At 51.0% G+C, this 23,057-nt stretch overlaps 7 protein-coding genes across 7 annotated transcripts; 5 read left to right on the top strand and 2 right to left on the bottom strand.

The window, feature by feature from the left end:
- Positions 1-244: 244 nt before the first annotated feature.
- On the top strand, positions 245-2,137 carry AYO20_00613 (hypothetical protein; the record flags this gene model as incomplete). The annotated part of the gene is made up of 3 exons (XM_022638922.1): positions 245-337; positions 391-727; positions 786-2,137. 3 exons carry the CDS (start codon positions 245-247, stop codon positions 2,135-2,137), a joined length of 1,782 nt encoding a protein of 593 aa, XP_022505205.1.
- Positions 2,138-3,657: 1,520 nt separating this feature from the next.
- AYO20_00612 (hypothetical protein) lies at positions 3,658-4,777 on the bottom strand (the record flags this gene model as incomplete). The annotated part of the gene is made up of 2 exons (XM_022638921.1): positions 3,658-4,308; positions 4,355-4,777. 2 exons carry the CDS (start codon positions 4,775-4,777, stop codon positions 3,658-3,660), a joined length of 1,074 nt encoding a protein of 357 aa, XP_022505204.1.
- Positions 4,778-5,960: 1,183 nt separating this feature from the next.
- AYO20_00611 (hypothetical protein) lies at positions 5,961-7,574 on the top strand (the record flags this gene model as incomplete). The annotated part of the gene is made up of 1 exon (XM_022638920.1): positions 5,961-7,574. The coding sequence occupies one exon, from the start codon at positions 5,961-5,963 to the stop codon at positions 7,572-7,574; it is 1,614 nt and encodes a 537-aa protein (XP_022505203.1).
- A 2,064-nt stretch (positions 7,575-9,638) lies between these two features.
- AYO20_00610 (hypothetical protein) lies at positions 9,639-10,766 on the top strand (the record flags this gene model as incomplete). Its single annotated transcript, XM_022638919.1, has 3 exons — positions 9,639-9,849; positions 9,906-9,979; positions 10,038-10,766. 3 exons carry the CDS (start codon positions 9,639-9,641, stop codon positions 10,764-10,766), a joined length of 1,014 nt encoding a protein of 337 aa, XP_022505202.1.
- A 4,095-nt stretch (positions 10,767-14,861) lies between these two features.
- Positions 14,862-15,955, bottom strand: AYO20_00609 (hypothetical protein; the record flags this gene model as incomplete). Its single annotated transcript, XM_022638918.1, has 2 exons — positions 14,862-15,778; positions 15,847-15,955. 2 exons carry the CDS (start codon positions 15,953-15,955, stop codon positions 14,862-14,864), a joined length of 1,026 nt encoding a protein of 341 aa, XP_022505201.1.
- A 2,361-nt stretch (positions 15,956-18,316) lies between these two features.
- AYO20_00608 (hypothetical protein) lies at positions 18,317-20,632 on the top strand (the record flags this gene model as incomplete). The annotated part of the gene is made up of 1 exon (XM_022638917.1): positions 18,317-20,632. One exon carries the CDS (start codon positions 18,317-18,319, stop codon positions 20,630-20,632), a length of 2,316 nt encoding a protein of 771 aa, XP_022505200.1.
- Positions 20,633-20,914: 282 nt separating this feature from the next.
- On the top strand, positions 20,915-22,539 carry AYO20_00607 (hypothetical protein; the record flags this gene model as incomplete). Its single annotated transcript, XM_022638916.1, has 2 exons — positions 20,915-21,223; positions 21,283-22,539. The coding sequence occupies 2 exons, from the start codon at positions 20,915-20,917 to the stop codon at positions 22,537-22,539; spliced, it is 1,566 nt and encodes a 521-aa protein (XP_022505199.1).
- Positions 22,540-23,057: the final 518 nt, after the last annotated feature.

Genomic DNA, 23,057 nt, shown 5'->3' with positions numbered 1-23,057 from the left:
TCGTCCGCGCTTCCGTAGGTACTCATTATCGTGACAGCACCAACATGCCTAGGTAGCCACCCACAAACGTCAACATTGACTGGGTTGAAGACATGGCCGGCACTCACTTCACGAGGACGAAGTACGTGATCGGCTTGGCAAGGCTGACGTTCAGCCTTGGGGCAACGTCAATAATTTTTGTCACAGATTTCATCCCCTCTCTCCAGTCGACACCTTCGCGACTTTTTGCTCACCGGTCACCGCGATGTCTCTAGCTATACCCCAGGCCTCCCAGTCGGGGCTTTTCAAGCCTGGCTACAACAGCTATGACGCTGAGGATGGTGCCGTGATACGAAATGTAGGTCGTCTCTCAACCCCTCAGGCCACTCACGTTCTAACTCGTCTTTACAGATCGATGCGTGCAGAACAATTGCCCAGACCGTTCAAACCTCACTTGGTCCATATGGCCGCAACAAAATTGTCATTAACCATTTGTCCAAGATGATTCTGACTTCCGACGCTGCAACCATCCTTCGTGAACTAGACGTTGTGCACCCCGCCGCAAAATTACTGGTCATGGCTAGTCAACAACAAGAGGCGGAGATGGGAGATGGCACAAACATGGTCATTATTCTGGCTGGAGAACTGCTCAAGAAAGCCGAGGAATTAATACGAATGGGTCTAAAAACAAGCGATATCGTGTCTGGGTATGAGAAGGCACAGACCTATGCTCTGAAATGCTTAGAAGGTACCAGGGCACTACCCGTTATCCTCTCAAGAGCGAAATACTGACAATGGGCCGATAGACTTGGAAGTTGACACCGTCTCTGATGTTCGGTCCGCCGCCGAGCTCAGCAAAGCCCTCCGCACTGTCGTTGCTTCAAAGCAATCTGGCTCCGAGGATCTTATTTCGCAGTTGATTGCCCAGGCCGTGCTGGCCGTGCTACCCAAGAATCCGGCAAATTTCAATGTCGACAATATCCGCGTAGTGAAAATCATGGGCGGAGACCTCGCTTCTTCCCAAGTCGTCAAAGGCATGGTCTTTGGCCGCGAACCGGAAGGTCTGGTGAAGCGAGCGAAAAAGGCGAAAGTCGCCGTGTTCTCATGCCCGATCGACATCTCCCAAACAGAAACAAAGGGAACCGTTCTGCTAAAGAACGCAAAGGAAATGATGGCCTTCTCCAAAGGCGAGGAAGCCCAGCTTGAAAACGCCATCCGAGAAATCTACGATACGGGAGTTCGCGTGTGTGTTGCAGGCGCGACTGTGGGGGAACTGGCTATGCACTACCTGAATCGAATGGGTATCCTCGTTGTCAAAATTATGTCGAAGTTTGAACTTCGACGCCTCTGCAGCGTGTGTAACGCCACCCCTCTGGCCCGCCTTGGAGCGCCCATGCCCGATGAAATGGGCAGCATCGATGTCGTCGAGACCACTGAAATCGGTGGTGACAGAGTAACCGTCTTCCGCCAAGAGTCTGAGACAGCGACGACACGTACAGCGACCATCGTGCTGAGAGGCGCAACTCAAAACCATCTCGACGATGTGGAGCGCGCAATTGATGACGGTGTCAACGTTATAAAAGCGGTAACAAAAGATCCTCGACTTGTTCCAGGCGCGGGTGCAACGGAAATGCAACTTGTGGAGAGAATCAGCCATTTCGCAGACAAGACGCCAGGCTTACCGCAGTACGCCATCAGAAAATATGCGGAGGCGTTCGAGGTTGTCCCAAGAACGTTGGCAGAGAGTGCCGGACTGGATGCTACAGAGGTAGTAGCAAGGTTGTACACTGCCCACCAACGCCGAGTAGGATCCAGTGAGGAGGTGAAACGCCGGAAACAAGCAAACGGCGAACAAGACGAAAGCGACGACGACGACGAATATGACGAAGAGAACGACGATTCCGACGACTCTGCAGAATCCGACGAATCGGAAGAACCTTACTGGACAACGGGTATCGACCTGGAAGTCAGCGACCCATCCGGTGTGCTGGATGCTCTGGAAGAAGGCATCCTGGACCTGATGGTGACCAAGTCGTGGGCGATTCGACTTGCCACGGAAGCGGCGAGAACGGTTCTGAGCGTTGATCAAATCATCGTCGCGCGGCAAGCTGGAGGGCCCAAGCCACCAGGGCCCAATCCGAACTGGGACGAAGATTGAGGGGTAGAAAACAGGAAGAGGCAAAGGAAAAGGGGAATGAATAATGGTTTTTCTTAGAGTTGATTTGATGAAAGAACAAAAAGCATGGAGACACGAAATCCATGCGTGCCATGAGCGAACGAGCGTCGAGAAGATGGTATCACGAAGAGCAGCCCGCTTTTATGCCCGGTACGCGCCGCCACGGGAGTCACAAACTCATCCCGACAACTACCTTGAGCAAAATCTTGGAAAGCCGGGAATACCTCACCTGCCAGAGTCAGTGGCGTGGACGTTGTCGAGCGCGATCACCACAGAGCTTACAGTCAGTACTTGTCTGTGTGTGGAACGCCCGTAATGATGCCACACCTCAAGACGGGATTTGGACGGGACACGCAGATGGCTCAGCGCAGAGGCGAGAGAAGGAAGACGCGTCAACATGCATGGAAGGGTGGCAGACAGGAGACTTTGTTCGATGAAAAAGCGTGCGTCGAGGATTGATTGCCCAGATAGATGGCAGTCTCAGCTCTGTGACATCCAGATGCTACAAGAGGCAAGAAAACAAGTGAACCGTGGCAACTAAAAAATAGTGCAGACTGTATTGTAGTTCGCTCGCTGCACGGAGTGATGTTGTTTCCTCATTCACCCATGATATGCATTAATGTGATCCACGCACCTACACAGCCTCCATTCATATTGTGTGATTCCTCAAAGTGCCATGCCATCAGAATTTAGGCATGTTGTCAGCGTCGGTGTGGACCAGGTAGAAGCTAGTATGGCCATAAGGTTGATATCAAATGCATAACATGCATCGCCGCCATCTCCTCTTCCATCACGACCATCCTCCTAACAAAAACGCACCAGAAGTCTATCACTAAGCCAGAGAGAGCATTCATGACTTTGACTTCATTCTTGGACCCCTTTTCTAAGCAGAAATCTCGATGAGTGGATAGTGGCGAATGCGGAGTCTAATCATTTACTCGCAACTATTGATGTTTTGCTGAGTGATCTCAGAAGGGTCGCTTGCTCCGTCTAGACCACGTTAGGAACTAACGGCTAGCATTCGGTAGAGTTCATTTGTCTGTTAGTTCTTGCAGGATCAAGCCCATCGATGGCGGCACTGACGGAACAATATTCATGAGATGGGGTAATGGAAAGCTCTCAACGTGATGATGCGATGAGCTGTCGTCCAACCGTGTTTCAATATGCTAAGTCATTTCAACGTTGTCTGCCATGTAACCTGGATGAGCTGTCGGAAGTCTGACGTTCGTCCGGGATAAGCGCAAGGTGATGTCTGATGCGGATGCGGGTAAACCCTCAACCGCAAAGTCCAGCCATGCAGATGTACATGCTGAGACCTATTGCAAATTTGAGGTGATGCTCGGTCGAACACTGAAGAACTGGACACGACTTGCCTTGCTGTAGGCTGTGGGGTCGTATAGTCATGGTTAAAAACATTAGTATCGCCATGGCGATTGGTGAATTGGCGGTTGTAAAAGCGACGGGCTCTGGTCGTTGCAATTGGTTGTTGTGTCGGGCTCACTCTATGAGTTGGAGGAAAATCCACTGCCTGATGGCTCTCTCCTACTAGCACGCTTCCAAGCATCCATGGCGACCGTATATTCTTTCATCTGGTCTTCATAGCGGTCGTCCCACAGCTTCCTGTTGTCCGCACTAAGGCCATCCCATTCTGCCTGGATACGAGCAGGAATTTGCTCAGGAGGGTAATCATCAGCTTCTAACTGTGGTCTCATGTGCATTGTAAATTGCACATAGGGTGCTTCTGGTCGTTCTGGGCGTACCGGTGCTCCTGATGAGCGCGCAACACCGTTCGCACCGACTTCTGGTGCAGCGGGTAGGCTTGGTGGTCGTTGCTGACTCGGCGACTCGTAGGGCGCTGGCAGGTGCTGGTTGCCTGGAATAGGAGATGATTGCGGATATGACGCGTCAGGAAATTGTTGCTGGGATCCGGGGTTTGCAGGTGCTTGTGGAGTGGAGGAGTTGATACGGAAGGACGAGGTAAGTGTAGCGGGATCGTGAGGAGGGACTGGGGAGAAAGAGCTCGCGGGAGCAAGGTTGGGCAACGTGGTTTGTTGATACATGTTCGGTGCGGCCTCTCCAGGCGTGGTCGTGTTCATGATAGCCTCTCGGTACGTGTTGTTGGTTCTCCTCCGTCGCTCAGGTCGCTCGACGGGCTGTGTCGGGTAAGCGTCTGCCATGGAGAGCAAAGGGCTTCCTAACCTCGGGTTCATCTTCATCACTCGCTTCGGAGCTGTCGTCCAGTAAACCTTCCCCATCAGGTCTCCTGCGTTGCAACTCAGGTGCCACGCTGCTACCAGCCAGCTCGGCCAGACTACCGCTGCCATTTGCCAGAACTCCAATCTTATCGAGTTGTTCGGGGGTCAACTTCTTGGCTGGAGCAGTCATAATGTCCTGCAGGTGATTGAGAAGGATGGCGCGCAGCAGGCGCATCTTCTGGACGTGTTCCGTTTCTTGGATTATTCTCTTTCGGGTAGCATCATTGTTGGTCTCGATCTCAGCAAGCCGCCGCTTGAGCTCGATACATTTCTTGCGGTAGGCGAGCTCTTGTGTGGGCGCAAGGGGCGCGTTGCGATGAAGGGGGAGATCGCCCGCTGGAGGGAAAGGCGTATCTTTGGTGTCCATTTTTCAGAGTGAGACGGAGGAGAAGTGTCGCTCAGGTCACAGGAGCATTTGAACAATACCCCTGAAGTTATAGATGAGAATCGATTGATGGTCAAAGCTGAGAAAATATGAACGAGTCCCTTTTGAAGCCACCAAGGGTTGTTTTTGAAAGTGGAATTCAAGTCGATGGCGTCTTGAATCGCGTTGACAGAAACGCAGGAGGTGCATTGGGTTTTTGAGGAAAGTGCGCCGAGAATGAGTTGTGGTGAGAGCCCTGGAGCCACTGCGTAACGAACTCACTCGGCCACTCAGCCTCTCACAGCCATTCACATTGTCCACATTGGCATCTGTTTGCACTTGATGATCTGTACGATGCGCTTGTTACAGGATTCTAATTCTGACATTGATATGTCAAGAGAACCTTTTTAATCCGAGAACGTCCCAAAGATCGTCTCTACGTGGCCATCTCTCACGACATTTTCTCCCATGTCCATCAGGTAGGCACAGGCAAGTTCTCTCTCTTTACTGAGACCACACTTCAGCCTTACTAGATAGTCTGGATGACCCTCCATTACATGTCACATGCGCCTCCAGGCCGAGCAGCACTGCGTGAAAATTTCATCCATGTGCCCTTGTGGTGTGATCAGTTGGTGTCGCCGTTCCTCCCTTATCTGCGCCCTCACTGGATTTGAAATCCCTAGTTCCTTCCATACGGGATAATCGGAAGAGTTGAATACGAGAGACGTCTTGAAGCGTGATTGAGAACAGCAAGGCTTTTCAGCTGCCCAGAAACCGGAGAGATGCTCCCTCTTGAATGATCCAATCTGTCGTCTTCACACTCCACCCAACTGGACGGGTGTTCGCGGTGCCCCGAGTCCGGCAACCTTGGCGATCCAAAAAGGGATATGGAAGTTGAGTTGCTAAGCGAGGCCTTCATTGTTCGACCACGCAGAGCTCGTCTACAGCCTCCCAACTCATGGTCGAGGATATCGATCCAAACCTTTTCTACATGGCCCCCACCAAGATCAAGAGGTTTGACGAGTTTAAGCCCCAGATGATATTCGACCATGACATTGCCTCGATGGGTATTAATTGTGTCAGGCTGGCTCTGCCATAGTTGTACAATCGTCCTTCGCCTCCAGCTTTGCGGTGCTTGTCCATCTGCTGTTAACGACAGAGTGCCGACGACCTTCTTTTGCTCACTATGAGTCCCTGGACTACATTGCCCCAGTCATGGGAGTTGGAGGATGTTCAAGCAGTCCTGAATGTCTTTGTGACAGCCCTAAGTGGCATGACTATATTCGTATTCACCCGCTGCTACTGGTCACTCGGGGCGCGACAAGCTGCCAAAGGAAAGGCCGTGCCTGTATCGTCCCTGCTCAGCTTGAACACTCCAGGCGAGGCTATCGATATCCTCCTCCTGTTGAAATCTCATGCCTTCCAACATTGGAATATTGTCGCTCAGAGCCTCGTTGTCATTGCTCTCTCAATCACAACTATATTGTCTGGTCCTATTGCCAAATACTCAACAAGACTGACCGAAGTCGTGGTACACACGGAGGTCAACGGACATCTTGCGCAGAGAACAGATAACAGCATGCCAGTCTCACAAGTGCCGTGGAATCTGACCCAAACGAGTCTCGAACGTGCCAATTTTCCGGTTGACCAACTGCTGGACTACATCCCCGACACTTCAGATTTTTGGGTCTACCGTCCTGACGAATGGAACAACACTTGGAGTATGAGCTGCGAGACCGTTGAGTCAACGCCAGTGACCCTGTACCTCACGTCAGAGTGCGATACTTTGACAGGGAAGTTTGGCGGTGCAATAGAAGATGAAATATTTCCTGCATTTCTAACCAGTGACTACGGCTATTACGACGCTGGAGATTTCTACACCAACGCAACGTTTATCAAAGACTTGCTTGTCTGTATGTATGCGGCCAACTACTCAAATTGGGATGAAGCTCTCAGCCATATCGGTACATACCGCATGGTGAATATGTCCATGGTAGCTTTGCACGTTCACCACGCACCGAAGAATGCGTCTGATGATTACGCCCCATGTCGGTTTGGTGAAGGTCCGGTGGGCTCTGCTTCATATACGCGGGTCGATTGTACTGTCCAGCTCACCAACGATCGCATACCGGATCCAGATTGGATAGGATTCCCCGATGTTGACGATGTTTTTAGCATTCCTTCCGCAATGGTAAACAACTACTTCACACGCTTCAAAGACGAGTCAATGGCAGACCAGAAGATTTCCACTATCAGCGCAAGAGAGCTGCAACGTTTCTATCAGACCTACATGATCACAAAAGACACTCAACGGAAGCGGGCAGTCAAACGGACGATAAGCGTCCGTGTTCCTGCCGTACAACTATCCAATGCATTTATTGCGGTGTTTAGCCTTCTTGCTGCCTTCATTTGCCTCGGGGGACCGGCCTATGGTCTCTTCCGTTTTATACATCGACGAGCCATGGACTCATTGCCGCAGACAAAGCTTGATTGGTTGTTAGAATGCATCATGTCGCGGTCTCCAAACCCAAGCTATGTGGGTAGTCGAGGGCCAATACCATCGACCGTCACCAAACCCCAGGCACCAGTACCCTGGCATGTACGAGCAGACAGGAAAAGGGCCCAGTTTGAGGCCGCGACTTACAGCACAAAGTGGGCGGAAGAACCCCCTAGCTCACCCTACGATTACGACGTCCACGCAGTATCACCAGTCCTCCCGGATAAAGTACCTTCAGGTGGTCGAGCACAGCCGAATCTCGGCTTCTGGAGTCCACACCCACAAGAAAACAGACCAATGTGAGGTGGAGAAGAATATGTGCATGTTGAATCTGGCAACTCAAGTTGAGTGAGGCAATGACAAGGAATTGAATTGGTACCGATCTTCTCGCGGAAAGATTCACAGCGGTTCTTGCCAAGTGGGAAGTTGCTCCCAATTACAATCTTTCTGATCGGCCTGAGCTTGGATCAAGAGCACTATCACAATTCCTTTGCAACCAAGCTCTTTTAAGCAAGACGGTGTTCGAGGTTGGCTTACTGTTATCCAGTCGCTAAGCTTAGGCAGGGATTGCTTTCACATGCGTTTTGTGTCATGATCTGGTGACGACGGGAGGCATGCTCGAAGCTGCTAGAGGATACGACACTGTCTTCTCCTAATTGATAATTGAATTCAAGTCTGGAATGGTCCTTTTCGCAAGCCCCACGACCTGCCTGATCATGAAGTGCAGCACAATATGTGTATCATTTTCGTCTAATCACTTGGGTTCTGGCAATGCAGTTCGCCCCATTAAGGATGGACGGGCATGCTTGGGAAAGGATCGACTATTACTCGGAGTCATGATATCACCAAACTGGTCGTGAATTCTCCCTCGTGGCTGCCTCAGAAAATATCGGACGGAATCATACGAGACCGATGCAAAGGGCAGACTGGTCTCTGAACCAGAATCATTCCCCTGCTCGGTAGCGGGAGACTTTGTGGCTGCTGACTGAGGATGGAGGGATCTGATTTCCAATAGTCATGGCTCCAACTAGTATTCGTACTCGTAGAATCTACTGTCATCACAGAAAATCTCCGAGAAAGCTTGTTGATCCTATCTTCTCAAACGGTGATTCCCCAGAAGAGGCTCCTCCGGACCAGGGTCCTCGTGCATCTTGGCTCCTTCTGTTAACGTCTTCGGTGCATGAACAGGAGGGGGAGACGCTTCGGGGAGGCGGACGCGATTCTACAGGTGCATGTCCCGTATTCAAAGGCGTGTGTGTGGCACGATAGTTCCCGTTTGGGGTGGAAATGAGCATCAAGTGCGTGGTCAGACATGGTAGCGTCGGGAGGTACAGCTAGTCATCCAGATCGCAGATACTCTTCACTTCTCGTTAGCATTCTGTCGGATTGTTCAGATGGTTTTACTCTGTCCTTCACGCCGGCCATCAACAAGCAATTCTTTACAGAGCAGGTCTTTCGTTGTTGTTGGCGGTCTTCGGCGAGAATGACTGCAAGCATGGCCGCTCTGTGTCAGACCATGCCATTTGACTTGTCTTCATCCCACGCGGCTGGCAGTGGCGCTCTGACAGTTGCCTGAGGAGTCTCCCTCGTGGAGAGGATGCCGGGATCATGGGTGTTGAACTTGTCTCTGAGAGAAATCTCCACACACATTGTACAGGAGGGGAATTTTGAGGGTATTTGCCAAACTAATTGTTGGCTGCGCAGCGAATGAGAGGGCAAGAAAGGCATTTTGCAGAAAATGGCCTGTTCAGGGGCCGCTGCCAAGCGCCCTGTCAGAGCCATTTCGGGAAACATCCATCGCATCCAGAATCCATCTCCACGTCTCTGTGCCTCGCGCTAATCGCACCGTCTGCCTCTTCTCGCGTATCCTTGGTCAGTCCTCCCTGCCACCTTCACACCATACACGATGTTTATCACGCTCTTCTAGTCAAAAACCCCCTCTGCAACGGCACGCGTCGGAGGCAAAGACTGAGTCCTGACCAGGTTGGATATTGGTTGGACCCCCCCAGAATGGCAAGACTTCGCCCAACAAGTGCCGACCCGGCAACTCTCGCTATGCATCGATGCCTGTTTGACTCGGAGCGCCCACGGGGAAGGGGAAAAAACCAGGGAAAGAAAGAGCTCGACCTGCAAGAGGGGGAAAAACCGTTGGACCTTATAGCGCTTGCTTTTCCTCTCGATTCCTCGAAAACGAGCCTCGTCATGCAGTATTTGCCTTTTCATCAATGTGATATCGATTTCTGATACCTTTTTTATGTCTGTTTGCCTTTGGCTATCCCACCAGTGTCAGCCTCGCTGCAGTAATTGGACAGCGCCCGCGTCCTGCTATTGGACCCCAACGGCAGACCAAGCCGTATTCTATTCATCATGAATCAAGTTCCAACAGATCTTCTACCTCACGATTCGTACGTGGGAGAGATCTATCGAGTCAACATATCCTTTATCTGTGTCAATTCCGTCATCATCATCATACGCTTGATCGTCAGAGGCTTCGTGGTGAGACAGGTGGCTGTTGACGATTTCCTCATGGTGGCGGCTGGCCTCTTCGCTGATGCCTTCTCCGCTATGTCGATAGTTGGTAAGTTGGCGAATCCAACCCGAGAGACGATTGTGTTTGTCTGACAACAGCAAAAGGCATACGATATGGCCTAGGGAAACACATCTATGACCTCCCGCAGGACTCCAGATTGGTTGACAACACAAAGAAAGTGATTCAGGTCATAAAACACCTCCTTCTTCGATAAAGAATAAGCTGACAAGCAACAGACCTTGTGGACATGTCAAATCATGTACGTGACAGCCTTGATGCTGGTCAAGATATCCATCGTTACTTCGTATCTTCGAGTTTTCCCGACTCCTACCTTTCGGAAAATCATGTATGCTCTCGGTGTGGCCATCATCGCGGTCTGGATCTGCAGTATCCTCGTTACCATCTTCCAATGCCATCCGGTCCGCGCGGCTTGGGATTTTACTCTTCCTAGAGACTGCTTGCAAATCGTCTCGTTCTATTACTTCACCACCGCTTTTTCGATATTCACCGACTTCTTGCTGTGTACCCTCCCGTTGCCAGTCTTTTACAGGCTTAAACTACCAGCGAGGCAAAAGTATATCGTGTCTTTACTGTTTGCCATTGGCTTGTTCGCAACCGTCGCATCGGCTCTACGCATAAGTGTCCTCAGGAGTGTCGACAGCCTGGATGTCACCATGGGATCAGTATCCACAATGAAATGGTCGGTGGTTGAGGTTGGCACGGGTATCGTCTGTGCATGTATACCTTGCCTGAAGCCTCTTTTCAAGGGGTTTTTGCCAGATAAGACCTCCGCCAACAGGTCTGGTCACCGCGCCGATGGGCCGAGTGTGCATACGCCTCGGCTGGGAACCGCGCACGAAGAGCGGCACGAGCTGACCAAGCCCTCGGAAGGCTGGACGAACTTTAGTCGGCAAACACTGACTTTGAAACAAGGCCCGATGGTGACGGCAAAGAACTTCGTGTAACACCAAAGTGTCACAAGAATGGCACTTTGGCCCATTTGGAGCCAGATGAAATTCCCTTCGCGACTGCTGCATTTTCGGCCCAGAAACAGAAAAGTCACCATATTTGCTTTCTATAAACAGGACCCGCGCAAGCAACCCCATGTCCTAGAGATCACTTGATCTGACATGAACATTTGGAGTTTGGTTGATGCCGTTCTTCATACTATTATGCCCGTCTCGCGCTGCACTGGGACTCCCTTCTCTGCGGCGATACTGTCTGTACGATTCCAAACTATATATGGGAGCGAAGCTGTCCTGGTCGCAGACTTGACCCCGAAGGGATATACCACTTCCAAACGCAAAGGAAAACGCAGTGGAAAATTGCAGCTCTCACGAGACCACGACAACTTTTACGAGACGATATTACAGTCTCCACTGAACAGAAACAAACGGGACGACATTGGAGAGCTGGCTTTCCTTGGTGTGGATGATATTTTCGAAATCTATGTTTGGGTAACTGGTTGAGAAAGGTCTCAATCTGCGTTGATAAGCGGGAGTGGAACAGATGTCTCAAGGAGTCGACCTTTTTCCTTCTACGTATGTATTTTCCTACTCTTGTGATATGTGTATTCCCGGAGGATGGGTCTCGTTTTGGCATCTGTCTCAGCGAGGGTTCGAGATGTATGCATGGGGGAAATGTACGAGGTACCGTTCAGCCCAACGGAAGCTGGCGGCGGCGGCTGCGGATGTCTCAGTATCTCCCTTTTTCTCCTTTCTCTATCCCTAATTCCTCTAGAATGTCCTTTCCTTTTCTCAAGCTGTCGTGCGAGGATGAGGTCAGGGCAATATGCGGATTTTCCCATGTCTATTCCCAGCCAGTCTATGTATACGGAACAGGGCAACTTGGGAACAACAAGTCGACATTTATTATCATGATGTACTTGGACACCAGAAATAGCCACCTTTTTTTTTAATGAAGAGGTATGGGTATTCTCGAAACCCCGCTTGAAAATCCAAATTATGTGGTATGTATGTATATGTGTTTGCAACTGATGTATATTGTCATGAACCGCCAAGTACACCACTCAGGCTTTGAGTCTTAGTCAAGATATACTATCAAGGAATACCTATACCTATTACCTATCGCTACCCTCTGCCTATCTACATAGGCAGTCCCTGATACCCCACTCCTGGTTGTATGAAGGCTGTTTCCAACAAGTATGCCGATCTGTACCTAGTGCTAGGGCAGCTACAGAATCTAATAAATATATACCTAAATTACGCTTTTCAAGAGCACGGGGAGCCTTATCCATAGTGGTTTATGCTATCAAAGAGAGTAGTGGTGGAGGTATACTGTTGAGAAAAGGAGGCATCAAAACAGGACGCGATTTGACGCGGTGCGCGCCCTGCGGGGGTGCGCGCGAGGTGGTGCCCGACGTTAGTCGAATGGCACGTGGCATGCCAAGACTTTGGAAACTATTTTGGCCACTCGAGGCATACTACCCTTGTAACATAATATCTGCTTGCCCGCCAAAACTCTGACAGTTATCCAGCTATGTCTCTTCACATTTCTAACATGCCCTTATCATCTTTAAGTCTTTGGGTTGAAGACCAACATCACCTGTCTCAGGAGCCCGCGGGCTCGGAGAACTTATCGAGAGAATATCAGACACAAGAACAAGCGGTGCAAGACACAGAGGATGCGAAGTCTGATAACATGGAAGTCCAGGAGCCCAGTGAACTCGACCTCATCTCGGAAGAAAAAGCTGCAAATCCCGACTAGGCCCTTAGTAACGATCTTACCCCAAGAAAACGCCCTTCTCAGCTCTCAAACAGCAGCTCATCTCCAGCCCCATTTGCCACCATACGAATGGTCGTTCTGGACAGATGCTTGCCTGCGGGGCCCCAAACCGGTTAAGCTTGACGGATGCGGCTTCTGCGTCGTACACCGTCGTCTCGACAATAGCGACCCTGGTGATCGAGACTTTACTATCACATGGTGGCAAAGCTGCTTTGTGGCACGCAATGTCCATCAGATAGGACACGCTGAAATGCTTGCGGTAGCGCAAGCCTTGGAGATGGCCGTCGACCAATGCGAACGTATCTCCGGTACCGTCGTCACTAAAGCAAAAATAAAAATGCCAGGGGCGGCTGAGGACATAAAGCGTCGGGCAGCTACTATTCCCTGGCCGATGCCGAAGGCGGTGAATGTGTTCACGGATAGTCAGCAGGTGTTGGATTCCTTCGATAGCTGCTGGCTTTCTGGCAGAACGCCAGCTCGGCGGTCACCAATGAGGCATGCCAACGCGATGATTGAAGCGCTTAGCGATTTAGGTGTCAGAGTGCATCTTCAGTGGGTTCCAGGCCATGCCGGCGACGTCCGTAATCGTTGGGCCCATGAAGGAGCTCGAAATGCACTCAAACCGCAATACCATGGGCGGAAAGTGTACACGAGGAAAGTGCACCGCGTTCACCGGAGGCGTCACAAGGACGGAACTGTCACACGACCCTCCACGGCCACTATTGAGAAAGGAACCTGAGCCTGCAGCACGACAGCGGTGTAAATTACGAGAACCAGTAGACCTCGAAGATTCGTCAATTTGAGGCAATCGAGTTGCACACGTCCAAACACCATTCGGTGATGGGAAGACTGAGTGAAGTTGCAAATTGCAGAGTCGAGTGTCTCGACCAGGCTTTTAAGCCAACATCCGAACGCCTTGATCAGGATTCGAACCATCATGGGTAGACAAGTCGTGCCCTGCTACCCATACCATTCTCCAGCAAAGGATGTCCCTCACCTGAGTATTGATGATGAAATCTTTTAGCCCAATCTGCATCAGTGTGGTGGTGACCCAGACAGGCAAGGAAGGTATGTAATGGAAGTATTGAAGATCGAGACATGAAAGCTCGGCCATGGAAAGAGTAATTGAACGATACACGCAAAAAGCACGAAAAGCAGGATCAGACTTGGAAATCTGCTCGGCTTGACAATCGAACAATAACTGGATACAGTGCGAGGCTGAGCTATGTGAAGGATATCGAATTCTCTTTGCGTGGACGTTCTTGTCGGCTTACACAGGTCTTTGCAAATAATGCATCTGCTCTCCTTGCCCCCGGATTTCGCCCATGCCCCGTTGAGGTGAGAATGTCTCCATAATGCGCTTTTCAAAATTAGGATTGCGAACAGTCGGTATGATGGGATCGGATAAAGACCTTTTTGACTACTATTATTCCAAGTCTGTGAGCTACAAAGATGAGAGGCCTGGCTTTGGTCTTCACACTGTATTAGTGCACCTTTATGCCCAAAATTGTCTATCAATCGCCTCGTTCCTTCTGAGTTGGCCTGAGCATCCATATTCGGTTCAGCAAATCGAGAGCGAAGTCTTTAATCCCAGCCTTAGAACGACCGAGGAGCAGGCTTGAGTCGTATCTGAAAGTCCGGTCTCGGCATCTTTCCAGGTCTCTCTAGCCTTCCCATTTAGTCCGTAAACGCGTAAACGGTAACGACACTGCAAGGTTAGAGAAAACAGAGCTTCGATAGATCAGTAGGCTGGGAGCTCGAGTCCAGAATTGTTGACGTGGAGCGACTCCCTTCGGGCATAGAACGGCGCAGGAGATACATAGACCGTCGACATCGACTGGTACGCAAGTCCGACCGCCCCATGATTTGAAACAATCATACTATTTCGCAACGCTTGAGTGCAGTATAGCTTTCAGAACGTGAGGTGCAGGAGTGGCTTGCCTGATTTAGCGAGTGTCCAATTGACATTGTCATGCACTCGTCTACATCTGGTGATCTCACGCCAAACCGCCGACACGATTCCGATTAACCAATTACACTAGACAGATCCTGTCATCTATAGTATAGTATTCGATAAGCCAAAGTCTTCTCTTACCTTGAAGGGGAAAAAATGTGTGGGGGGAGGGAGAGGGAGATAGGGCGGTCCTGTGCTCGTCCAAGTGTATATAAAGTTCACGTAAAGTTCTCTCCGTCATCCGATCGGTATCCGCGCTGCTGCTGCTTTTCCAAAATCAAAACTCAAAATCACAAGGGATAGATAGAAAACGAGATTGCACAGTTTTTACCCCATCCCACGATTTGACCCCCTCTTTCTTTCAAGGGAGGAGAATACTCGAAACCGAGCAGCTCTGGGTGCCAGGACAGACGTTCGACCTGGCCAGATCTTTGTCCCTGGGCCCGGTGGGACCGGCGACGTATTTGCGCTCGCCGAAGATGTCAATCTGGCCCGGCGTGCTGTCGGGAAGCTGGTTGTCGCCCCACTGGCCCGCAAAGTCCAGGTAGGCGGTGGGATCGCGGGCGTTGTACGCGGCGAAGACGCCGGTCGCGGTGTCGTAGCTGTAGGCGTACCCGGTCGCGAGGGGGTCCCAGAAGACGCCGGCGTCGGTGTGGTCCTCCAGCGGGCCCCCAGGGAGGTTGAGGCCCGGGATCGTGTGGTCGTGCGTCCCCGGCGTGGCGTAGTTGGCGTGCGTGCCGTTCGCCACGTACACCACCGGCCGGTCGCCGTTGTTGTACTTCTGCACGGCGGAGTAGGTGAAGGCCTCCCCGGAACTGTGCTGGCTGAACCACATGGCCATGGGCGCGCCGTTGACGAAGCGGACCATCGTGTGCTCCCAATCACCGACATGGTCCCCAAACTCGAGAGCGGGGAGGCCCAAAACCCAGTTTCCTTGGTTGTAGGCATAGAAGTAAAAGTAGAATGCGTCGAGGATGTTGTTCGGTTTGGAGACGGTGACGATGAGGCTCACAACAGAGGAGCCTGTTGAGCCAGAGGCATCAGGCTCGACACCTCGGAACCAAGACGGGAGAGCCTCGATGCCTTCATTCGATGTGAGGTAAACGTCCGTTCCGGAGGAGGCAAAGTTATTGAGACTATTGAGATTGTCGAGGGTTAGGGGTGCAGGGACACCGGCGATGTCGTTTCCTGTGCCATCTTCGGGATGTGTGTGGGTTACTTGATCAGCGATGGAGCTGGGGAAGTAGATTTCTGAGGAGTCAAGATATGCCACCGGCGCTGGAATAGGCTGTGTGTCAGCTCCCCTCCAGATGTGAGAAAAGAGTATTGAGAGAGAGAGAGAATACCATATTGGCGGACAAAAGCTGGCAGGTCACGTTTGTCAAGGTGTTTCAGTGGCGATGAAATCGATGCTCTGCCGAAAAGCAAGACCAGGGATAGGTAGTAAGAAAACATTGTGGAGCGTTTACCCAGAGCACCATGCTTCTCAAATGTGCAGGAGGAAACACTCGATATTTAAGACAGTTCCAGCACTGGTAAAGAGACATCGCTTCTGCCACAATCAACAACTGTGGGTTACCTTCAGGGATCAATCATCAGCATCTCAATTTGGACGATCTGTACCCGTAGCTCGCGACGAAGCCTCAGTGGACAAGATGCATACTGAAAGAAACACGATTGACAAACCAGATACGGGCTGGCGCGTGACATAGTGTCATGCTCGTCCATGTTTGGAGGGATGACCACGAATAAGCAAGTATAGAGCAGTGTCAGGAAGGCCACGCATCCTGGTAAGCGAAAGCATCGAGGGGTGTTCAATGACAGGCATGGGACCAATCTCCGAAGTAAAGACCAATCATGTTGCACGCAAGTCGAACCCATGAACAGGCCAAACTAACAAGCAGGGATCCATCCCAGGGCTTAAATAAACGTGCATATCAAAGATGCTTCGATTCGCAGGAAGGCCAGCGTTCGAAACCTGAGACTTCCACGGCCCTGCGGTCTTGCATTGGCGTTAAAATTGAGACATATCCTTCGGAGATTCATTCTTGACACTCTAGCCTTGACGTTCAGAATCAGCTGGGGTGCGCTTGGCATCGAGGCACGTGATAGACTTGCTGGCGGCAAGATGAAGCCGTAGAGCTGCTTGCATGAGAAATCCCTCTGAAGCAAACAAAAGACTGATCGGAAATGGCCGGACTGATGTACCTGCAAGCCGATGGTCTCGGTTGTGGAAACAAGAAAGGATTCGTGGTCTTGATATTGAGGACAACTCTTTGAGATACTGCGCCTCGATTCCGATTCTTTGATGCGATATGTACAACGGTTGCACTGGGGCCCAGAGAGACCTCTATGCACTTCAACTCCCTCCCCCTCCGCTTCAATCTTCCACTCTACCACAGCGTCTTGTGACCGAAGAGAACGCGGGTCATTCCGTACACGGAGAACGTGAGGCTGCCCAAAAGGATCGTGTAGTATGGATAGAGGATGAACGGGCTCCGATGAGTCTGTGAGAAGATTGTGTTAGCGAAGCTGATCGGCAGGTAGAGCAAAAAAAGGTCTGAGAACGTCTGCAATGATAAGGCTGAGACCAGAAATCGAATTGAGATTGAGGGGTGCTAAGGACTTCATGGGACGGGATGGTTGATTTCTGTCCAGGACAATCCGTTGAGCCTCTAACTGCAGGCAGGAATTGTGCGGTTGTTGCTGAAAAGCGTCCGATATAGCCAGTGTTGCTATTATGGAAGATTCCTTTTCGGAACGTGCGGCGCAAGTCTCATGGTAGTCATGGTCGAGCGCAGAACGCAGGACAGCATGTATAAGGTCAAGATGCTGAGTTGAGCATGCAATGCAGCCCCAAAGTGTTGACTCGGGCACTCTAGGCCAGATGCAAGTCACTGCCGGAGCTGTTGAGCCAAAAAGCCAATTCTCGGAGATGTTACATTTCTTGCAACTCTTTATTCTCTTCGGTTTTGAAAAGAGCGTGCCTTTGCTCCGTTTGAATTTTGGGCTCCAGGGGTTCGCAGAGGCAGGGTGAAGGTCTGATACAAGAAGGTAAGAGTCTACTGACCTTCCACCATTGTCGTTTTCCATCGTGGCCCTGAAATAGACGTTGGTAATAAGGTACACGATTCTCTCGATACACAAAGAACCTGTACACGGAACCGATTAGCTAGACTCCAGTCCTATCCCCCTGGTGCCGCAGCTGGAGGTTCGGAATGTAGGTGGTTTTCCCTTCCACAACGTACCCAGATTTCTGCTGAGCTTGAGCAGGTCTAAACATGCGGGCCCGGGTTGCCTGCATCATTCGGAGAGCTGTGGGAGCAACCATCTTGTCGTTTCAGGAGGGTAAATCACTTGAGTATCGGTGGAAAGAGGTGGAGTAGAGAGATTCAAAGAACTGCACCTGAAGTTCAATTGAGGTTCGGAGATCGCAGGCTCACGCCATGGCACCGCAAGAGCTAGCCGCCAAGCCTTTCTGAGGCACGTGATCGGACTGTATATTTGAAGCAAGAATCTCCTGACTTTTCAATCAAAGAGTTTTTCGGTTACCAGTCTCTTCCTCATTGGCAGCAACTTACCTTTCTTGATCAAGCCTCTTCATCTGGTGGCCATGCAATCCTAGATGCGTTTGATAATTGGTCACGTGTATGCTGCTACATGAGATTATTATGGGGTCGTCTTGAGAGATGCTCCTTGCCGCGATGTCTTCACCACGTATTGTCTAGCCAATGGCGAGCCCGATTACCCCGTTCGTACGTGACCATTGCTTTGAGTCCGTTTTTACCAGTATGGCACCCATCACACGGCCGGCCTATGACGACGACCTCGACCCCAGTATCGAAGCATAGTCCTGACGAGCATCGAGAAGACTATTTCTCAGCCGCTGTCTCCAAGCAATCTCATTCTGATGACGCACAATGGGAGAGCCTCCTGGACCGTGGGCTGGCATACGGTATCAAAACCCGAGATCAGTTGCGCTTCGAGGCAGACGTGGGCCATACGTCGTTCGTTGGCGATCGTCTAGTCGACAAGGCCTCCCATCGTCACGACATAGAGCTTTGGGAGATCTTGTTGATTGCCCAAGCTCTACAAAACGGCCATGATGGAATCAAGGCTATATGGAGAGGAATGAAATTCCGTGGAGAGGCCTTCCGGTTCGAAGGAGATGACCCCCGTGTCGAAGCTCTGTGGAAGACTTTTCTCTCTGCAGGGTCGGAGGACCATCATTTTCTCTGGTCAATCTGCAAGGAAGCCAAGCATTTGAAGTACAAACGTCCAAAGTTGTTTGCAGAGATTGTTGGAGCTGCCTTGGAAGGGTCGGGCCCCCTGGAAGCCTATCAATTCGCATCCTTCATCGGCCAGAAACATTATAAGGGGAGTGATGATCTCCTGGCAGTCTTCTTTGCTGCCTGTCGCTCGAAGGAAGGCAATGCCCTAAAAGGCTTCTGCAGTGTCTACGATGTGGTTCCCAAGACTCGGATCTATTCAGAGGTTACTTCTCATCTATGGAGTCAAAACCGGTCATCTGATGCCTTCATGATGCATTCTTTTTTGATCGCAAGGAGAGACCTGCCACCGCGTTTCGAGCTGCTTGAACCCTACATCAACTACTTAGCTCTGCACAACGAAAGTCTCGAAAATTTTCTCTTGCCGCTGAACCAGGCTGGTGCTTCTTTCGAAGCCCAGGCGAGACGTCTATGGTCAATCGGCAGAAGTAGAATCACGGGTGTGCCTGCAGATTCCCTCAATATCGTGGCAAGCAAGACTATGGGATCAGCACCGACAAAACTCAGCGATCAGTTTGTTGCACGAGCCTTTGCCACTCGGGCATTTTCTTTCGATTTTGCAGTCAATAGTCTGAGGATGATTGGACTTATTGAGGTCGGGCCGCTGGCGGTTCGGCAAATGACCCTGGCTGCACCGGATCTCTCTACCTTACAAGCTCGCTTCCAGAAACTCCGCGACCTCGAAATTGACACTGGATCGTCTGTTTTTGTTCGGCTAATTAGAGATGTCTGTGATGCAGGGCATTGGGAAATGGTCCGAGCGCTCGTGGACAATGATTTACATCACGAAGTATTTGAGGATACCGAGCTACAGAAGCGGCTTTTGACCGAGTATTACCGGACAAAAGACTGGGGACAACTAAATCGTACGCTCATCATTCTCAACGAGGGACACTTTGACAACTACTCTCGTAGTCGATCCACCAACTTCTTGTTGAGAGCAATGATGGAAGTGGGCGACTGGAAGAGCGTTGTAAATTATGTGTCGACTTTACAAGAGCACGGTTTACATATCTCTTCTTCCTTTCCTGAATTTGTCGTGTCTCTCTTCCGAAGCACTAAACAACTCGCTGATGGTGGCGGTCGAGGAGATGTGGACAAAGTTGGATTTCTGATAGGATTGATGCAGAATGTCCTTGCTTCGGGAACAAACTTCAAGATCAAGCTCTGGCGGGCGCCGATAAAGGCACTCGGTCGCCAAGGACGACTGAAAGAGCTGGAGTTACTCGCCTACTGGATATCGGAGTGGTACCGCAGTGGAGGACTTAACGGACAAGTTCTTCAAGTCCCGATGTCCGGCTCAGGGACGAATCTGAACATCCTTTTCGACGACAAGTTCCAAAAGTCGCTCATGTCATGGTGTTTCAGACCTCGCAAAGGAATGGGTGCCGTTTCCCCTGAACGTTGTCTTAGGTGGACCCGCGTGCTCAAGAGGCTTCGGGACGTCTACGGTGTGGAAGTCAAGGAATACGTCATCCGATGGGAGTTTATTCACCGCTTACGACGGCTTTTCGCTGTGGGAATGCGTCTCAAGGCACCAAATGCGTGGATGCGTTCGAGAAACCGCGCCTCGCTCACACGATTTTGGGCTCTATATGACAAGATGTGGGACATGAAACCAGCTGGTCAGGTCAAGTACGATGATCGAATTGAAGCCAGCCTCTACCACCGCAAGCTAAGCCCTCTCAGGAGGAGGCGTTTGATAAGCCACTGGGCGACAAGGCGGACTGAACGAGCCTTGGGCCGGGGACAACAGATTGGTCACGGCCAGAACAAGAGGCAAGAGGGTATTGTTGTGTACAGAGATCTCTTTAATGCGTCATGGGAGGACTATAGACGGTGAATAGCAGATTGAATAATGCTGGTCTGTGAATGTCCATCCAACTCAGTTCATTCTGCCAGACCTTGTTCTGTTCTGTTTCAACTAAAAGCGGCGACTCAAATTTTCAGTTTCTCTTCGAGACTCCAACTCAAACACCTCGCTGCTTTTGTCTCTCAGAGCAACCACAGCGCTAACGTCTTTTGGACTAGTCGGTGGACATATCATTCACACTCACATAACTCAACCCGGTAAGGCGGTCTGACTTTTGTTCCTTTGTCATATTTGTGAGATTTTGTGAAAAAAATGGCGGACCTGGGCGTCTTGAACGAGCTGAAGAATCAGCAACGGCCTGCCCGTCGCAATGACAAGACTTACGGCAAGAAGAAGGGCCAGTCGGCGGAGAGACGTGCGATGCATTTCGACCTCTTTGGCAGAGGTGGCAATGAGAACGACATCGTTGACCAGATGGAGAAACTGACAGTTCACAACGATGTTAGAGAGACACCTTTGCAGCCCTTACCCGAGCTCACTCCTCCTGTCGAGCAAGGAACGGATAATCATCACCACCGGCCTCGAGGACGTCGAAAAATCGCTTCATCTAGGAAAATGGCGGTATGTTTTGCTCTACAGGGCATTCAGCTGAATCTCACAAAATTGACCTTCAAACATAGAACCTCACATGGTTAGAACTTCAACAACTCGAACCACTGCTCTCGCTCGTACAACAAAAGGCTGTCAAGGACTTCCAGGAATTCGGTCGAAGCATCGGGAAGAAGTACATATGCACAAAGCTTGGTGAAGGATCGTATGCCGACGTCTTCAAACTTCAGGGCAAAGACCTCGCAGATATTAAGGATCTAGAGAAACGAGGCGGCCTCATCATCAAAATCATTCCGTTCAAACTGACAAAAGAGAGCAATAACGACATCACCGACCTCGAATCAGTAGCCCGAGAGGTTAGACTGATGCAGTCAGTCGATGCTTTGCACGGATTTGTTCGATGCCGGGGCATTCATATCGTTAGCGGCCAATATCCAGATGTCCTTCTTGAAGCGTTCGACACATTCAAAGCAACCAGACCTGTTTCAGCACATCATACCAGCCCTTTGAAGGACTTCTCTCCACAACAGCTTTACGCGATCCTGGAAATGAACGATGTCGGAAAGCCTATCTATCACCTTAGACCCTTGTCAGCATTTCAGGTGTATGACATCTTCTGGAAGACGGCAATGAGCCTCGCTGTGGCAGAGAAACAAATCGAGTTTGAACACCGCGATATGCACAATGGCAACATCTGCTTCAAACCTTTGACCAAGGATGGCCCGCTGGACGCATCACAGAAAGGCATTGAAGAGATGAGCGAGAGGCCACAAGTCGTCCTGGGAATGTCGAACCTGCAAGTCACTATCATCGACTACACCCTGTCACGCGCCAGGATCAATGCTGGGGATGACAGTGACATCATTGTCTTCGACCCAATGTCGTACTGGGAAACAGAGGCCTATAATCCGGAGACCGAGGCTGAGAAGCGGCAGTGGAGGACGTATCGCCGCGTCCGAGAGTGGGCGAGGGCCGCCGAGCTCGAGGCGCAGGGGGGCGCCGAACTTGAAGGACTCAAATACGAGGCAAGGGACAAGTACGAGAGGTTCCTGCCCAAGTCCAACTTGTTCTGGCTCGGGTACCTCCTGGCCGACATGCTGGCGAAGACCTCTGCTGGCAGGGGTGCCACCTTGCCAGGCAGTAGCAGGGCAGCAAAGACGCTGCAGTTGGAGCTGTGGGGGAAGTTGATGGAGGTGTCGACCTACCTCAACAACGTCACACCGACGTTGTTGCCGGTGGGCACCGACGACCTCATCGCAGAAGCGGTGGAGAAGGGATGGTTGGCGCCAGCTGAGGTGGCGGCCTATAAAGCCCAGATGGAGGAATAGAGGGGGCGGCGGTTTTGTTTCAAATGCATAGCGAGGTGCTGGGGTGGGACGTCGCCGCAAGGCGAATTATCATGTGCCATGAGTAATAAGAAGAATGTCGACCATTCGCACTCCTTCATCGTGTTATCTTCTCCTTGCACATGACGGTTTGCTCCCGAACAACGAATGTGAATATAATATGTAAGAAAGAAAGACGCTGTGATTGGGATGGCAAAGGGAGCACGGATGGTAGGCATCTCGCATATATTTCGACAGTACCGAGTAGAAAGTCGAGTAGAAAGTCGAGGATTGCTGTGACGGCAATGATTGCGGCCACTCTGCTGGGAAAGCCGTAGAGCCTCGGGCGGGAAGCTTAGGCGAATGCCAATACGGCCCCCTTTGATCAAGGATGCGTCATTCACACGTCTTATCCTCCACTACGTATGCCAGTAGGGCGGTCCATCACACGACGTATCTTTATTCGCTCTGCCGATGTGCACATGACTTGGACCTGTTGACGCGACAAATGATGGAATGAG

This window comes from Fonsecaea nubica, assembly GCF_001646965.1.
Source record: "Fonsecaea nubica strain CBS 269.64 chromosome Unknown Scaff2, whole genome shotgun sequence".
NCBI lineage: Eukaryota > Fungi > Ascomycota > Eurotiomycetes > Chaetothyriales > Herpotrichiellaceae > Fonsecaea > Fonsecaea nubica.
Note: the sequence above shows the minus strand (reverse complement) of the source record. Positions and strands in the feature narration are given on the sequence as shown.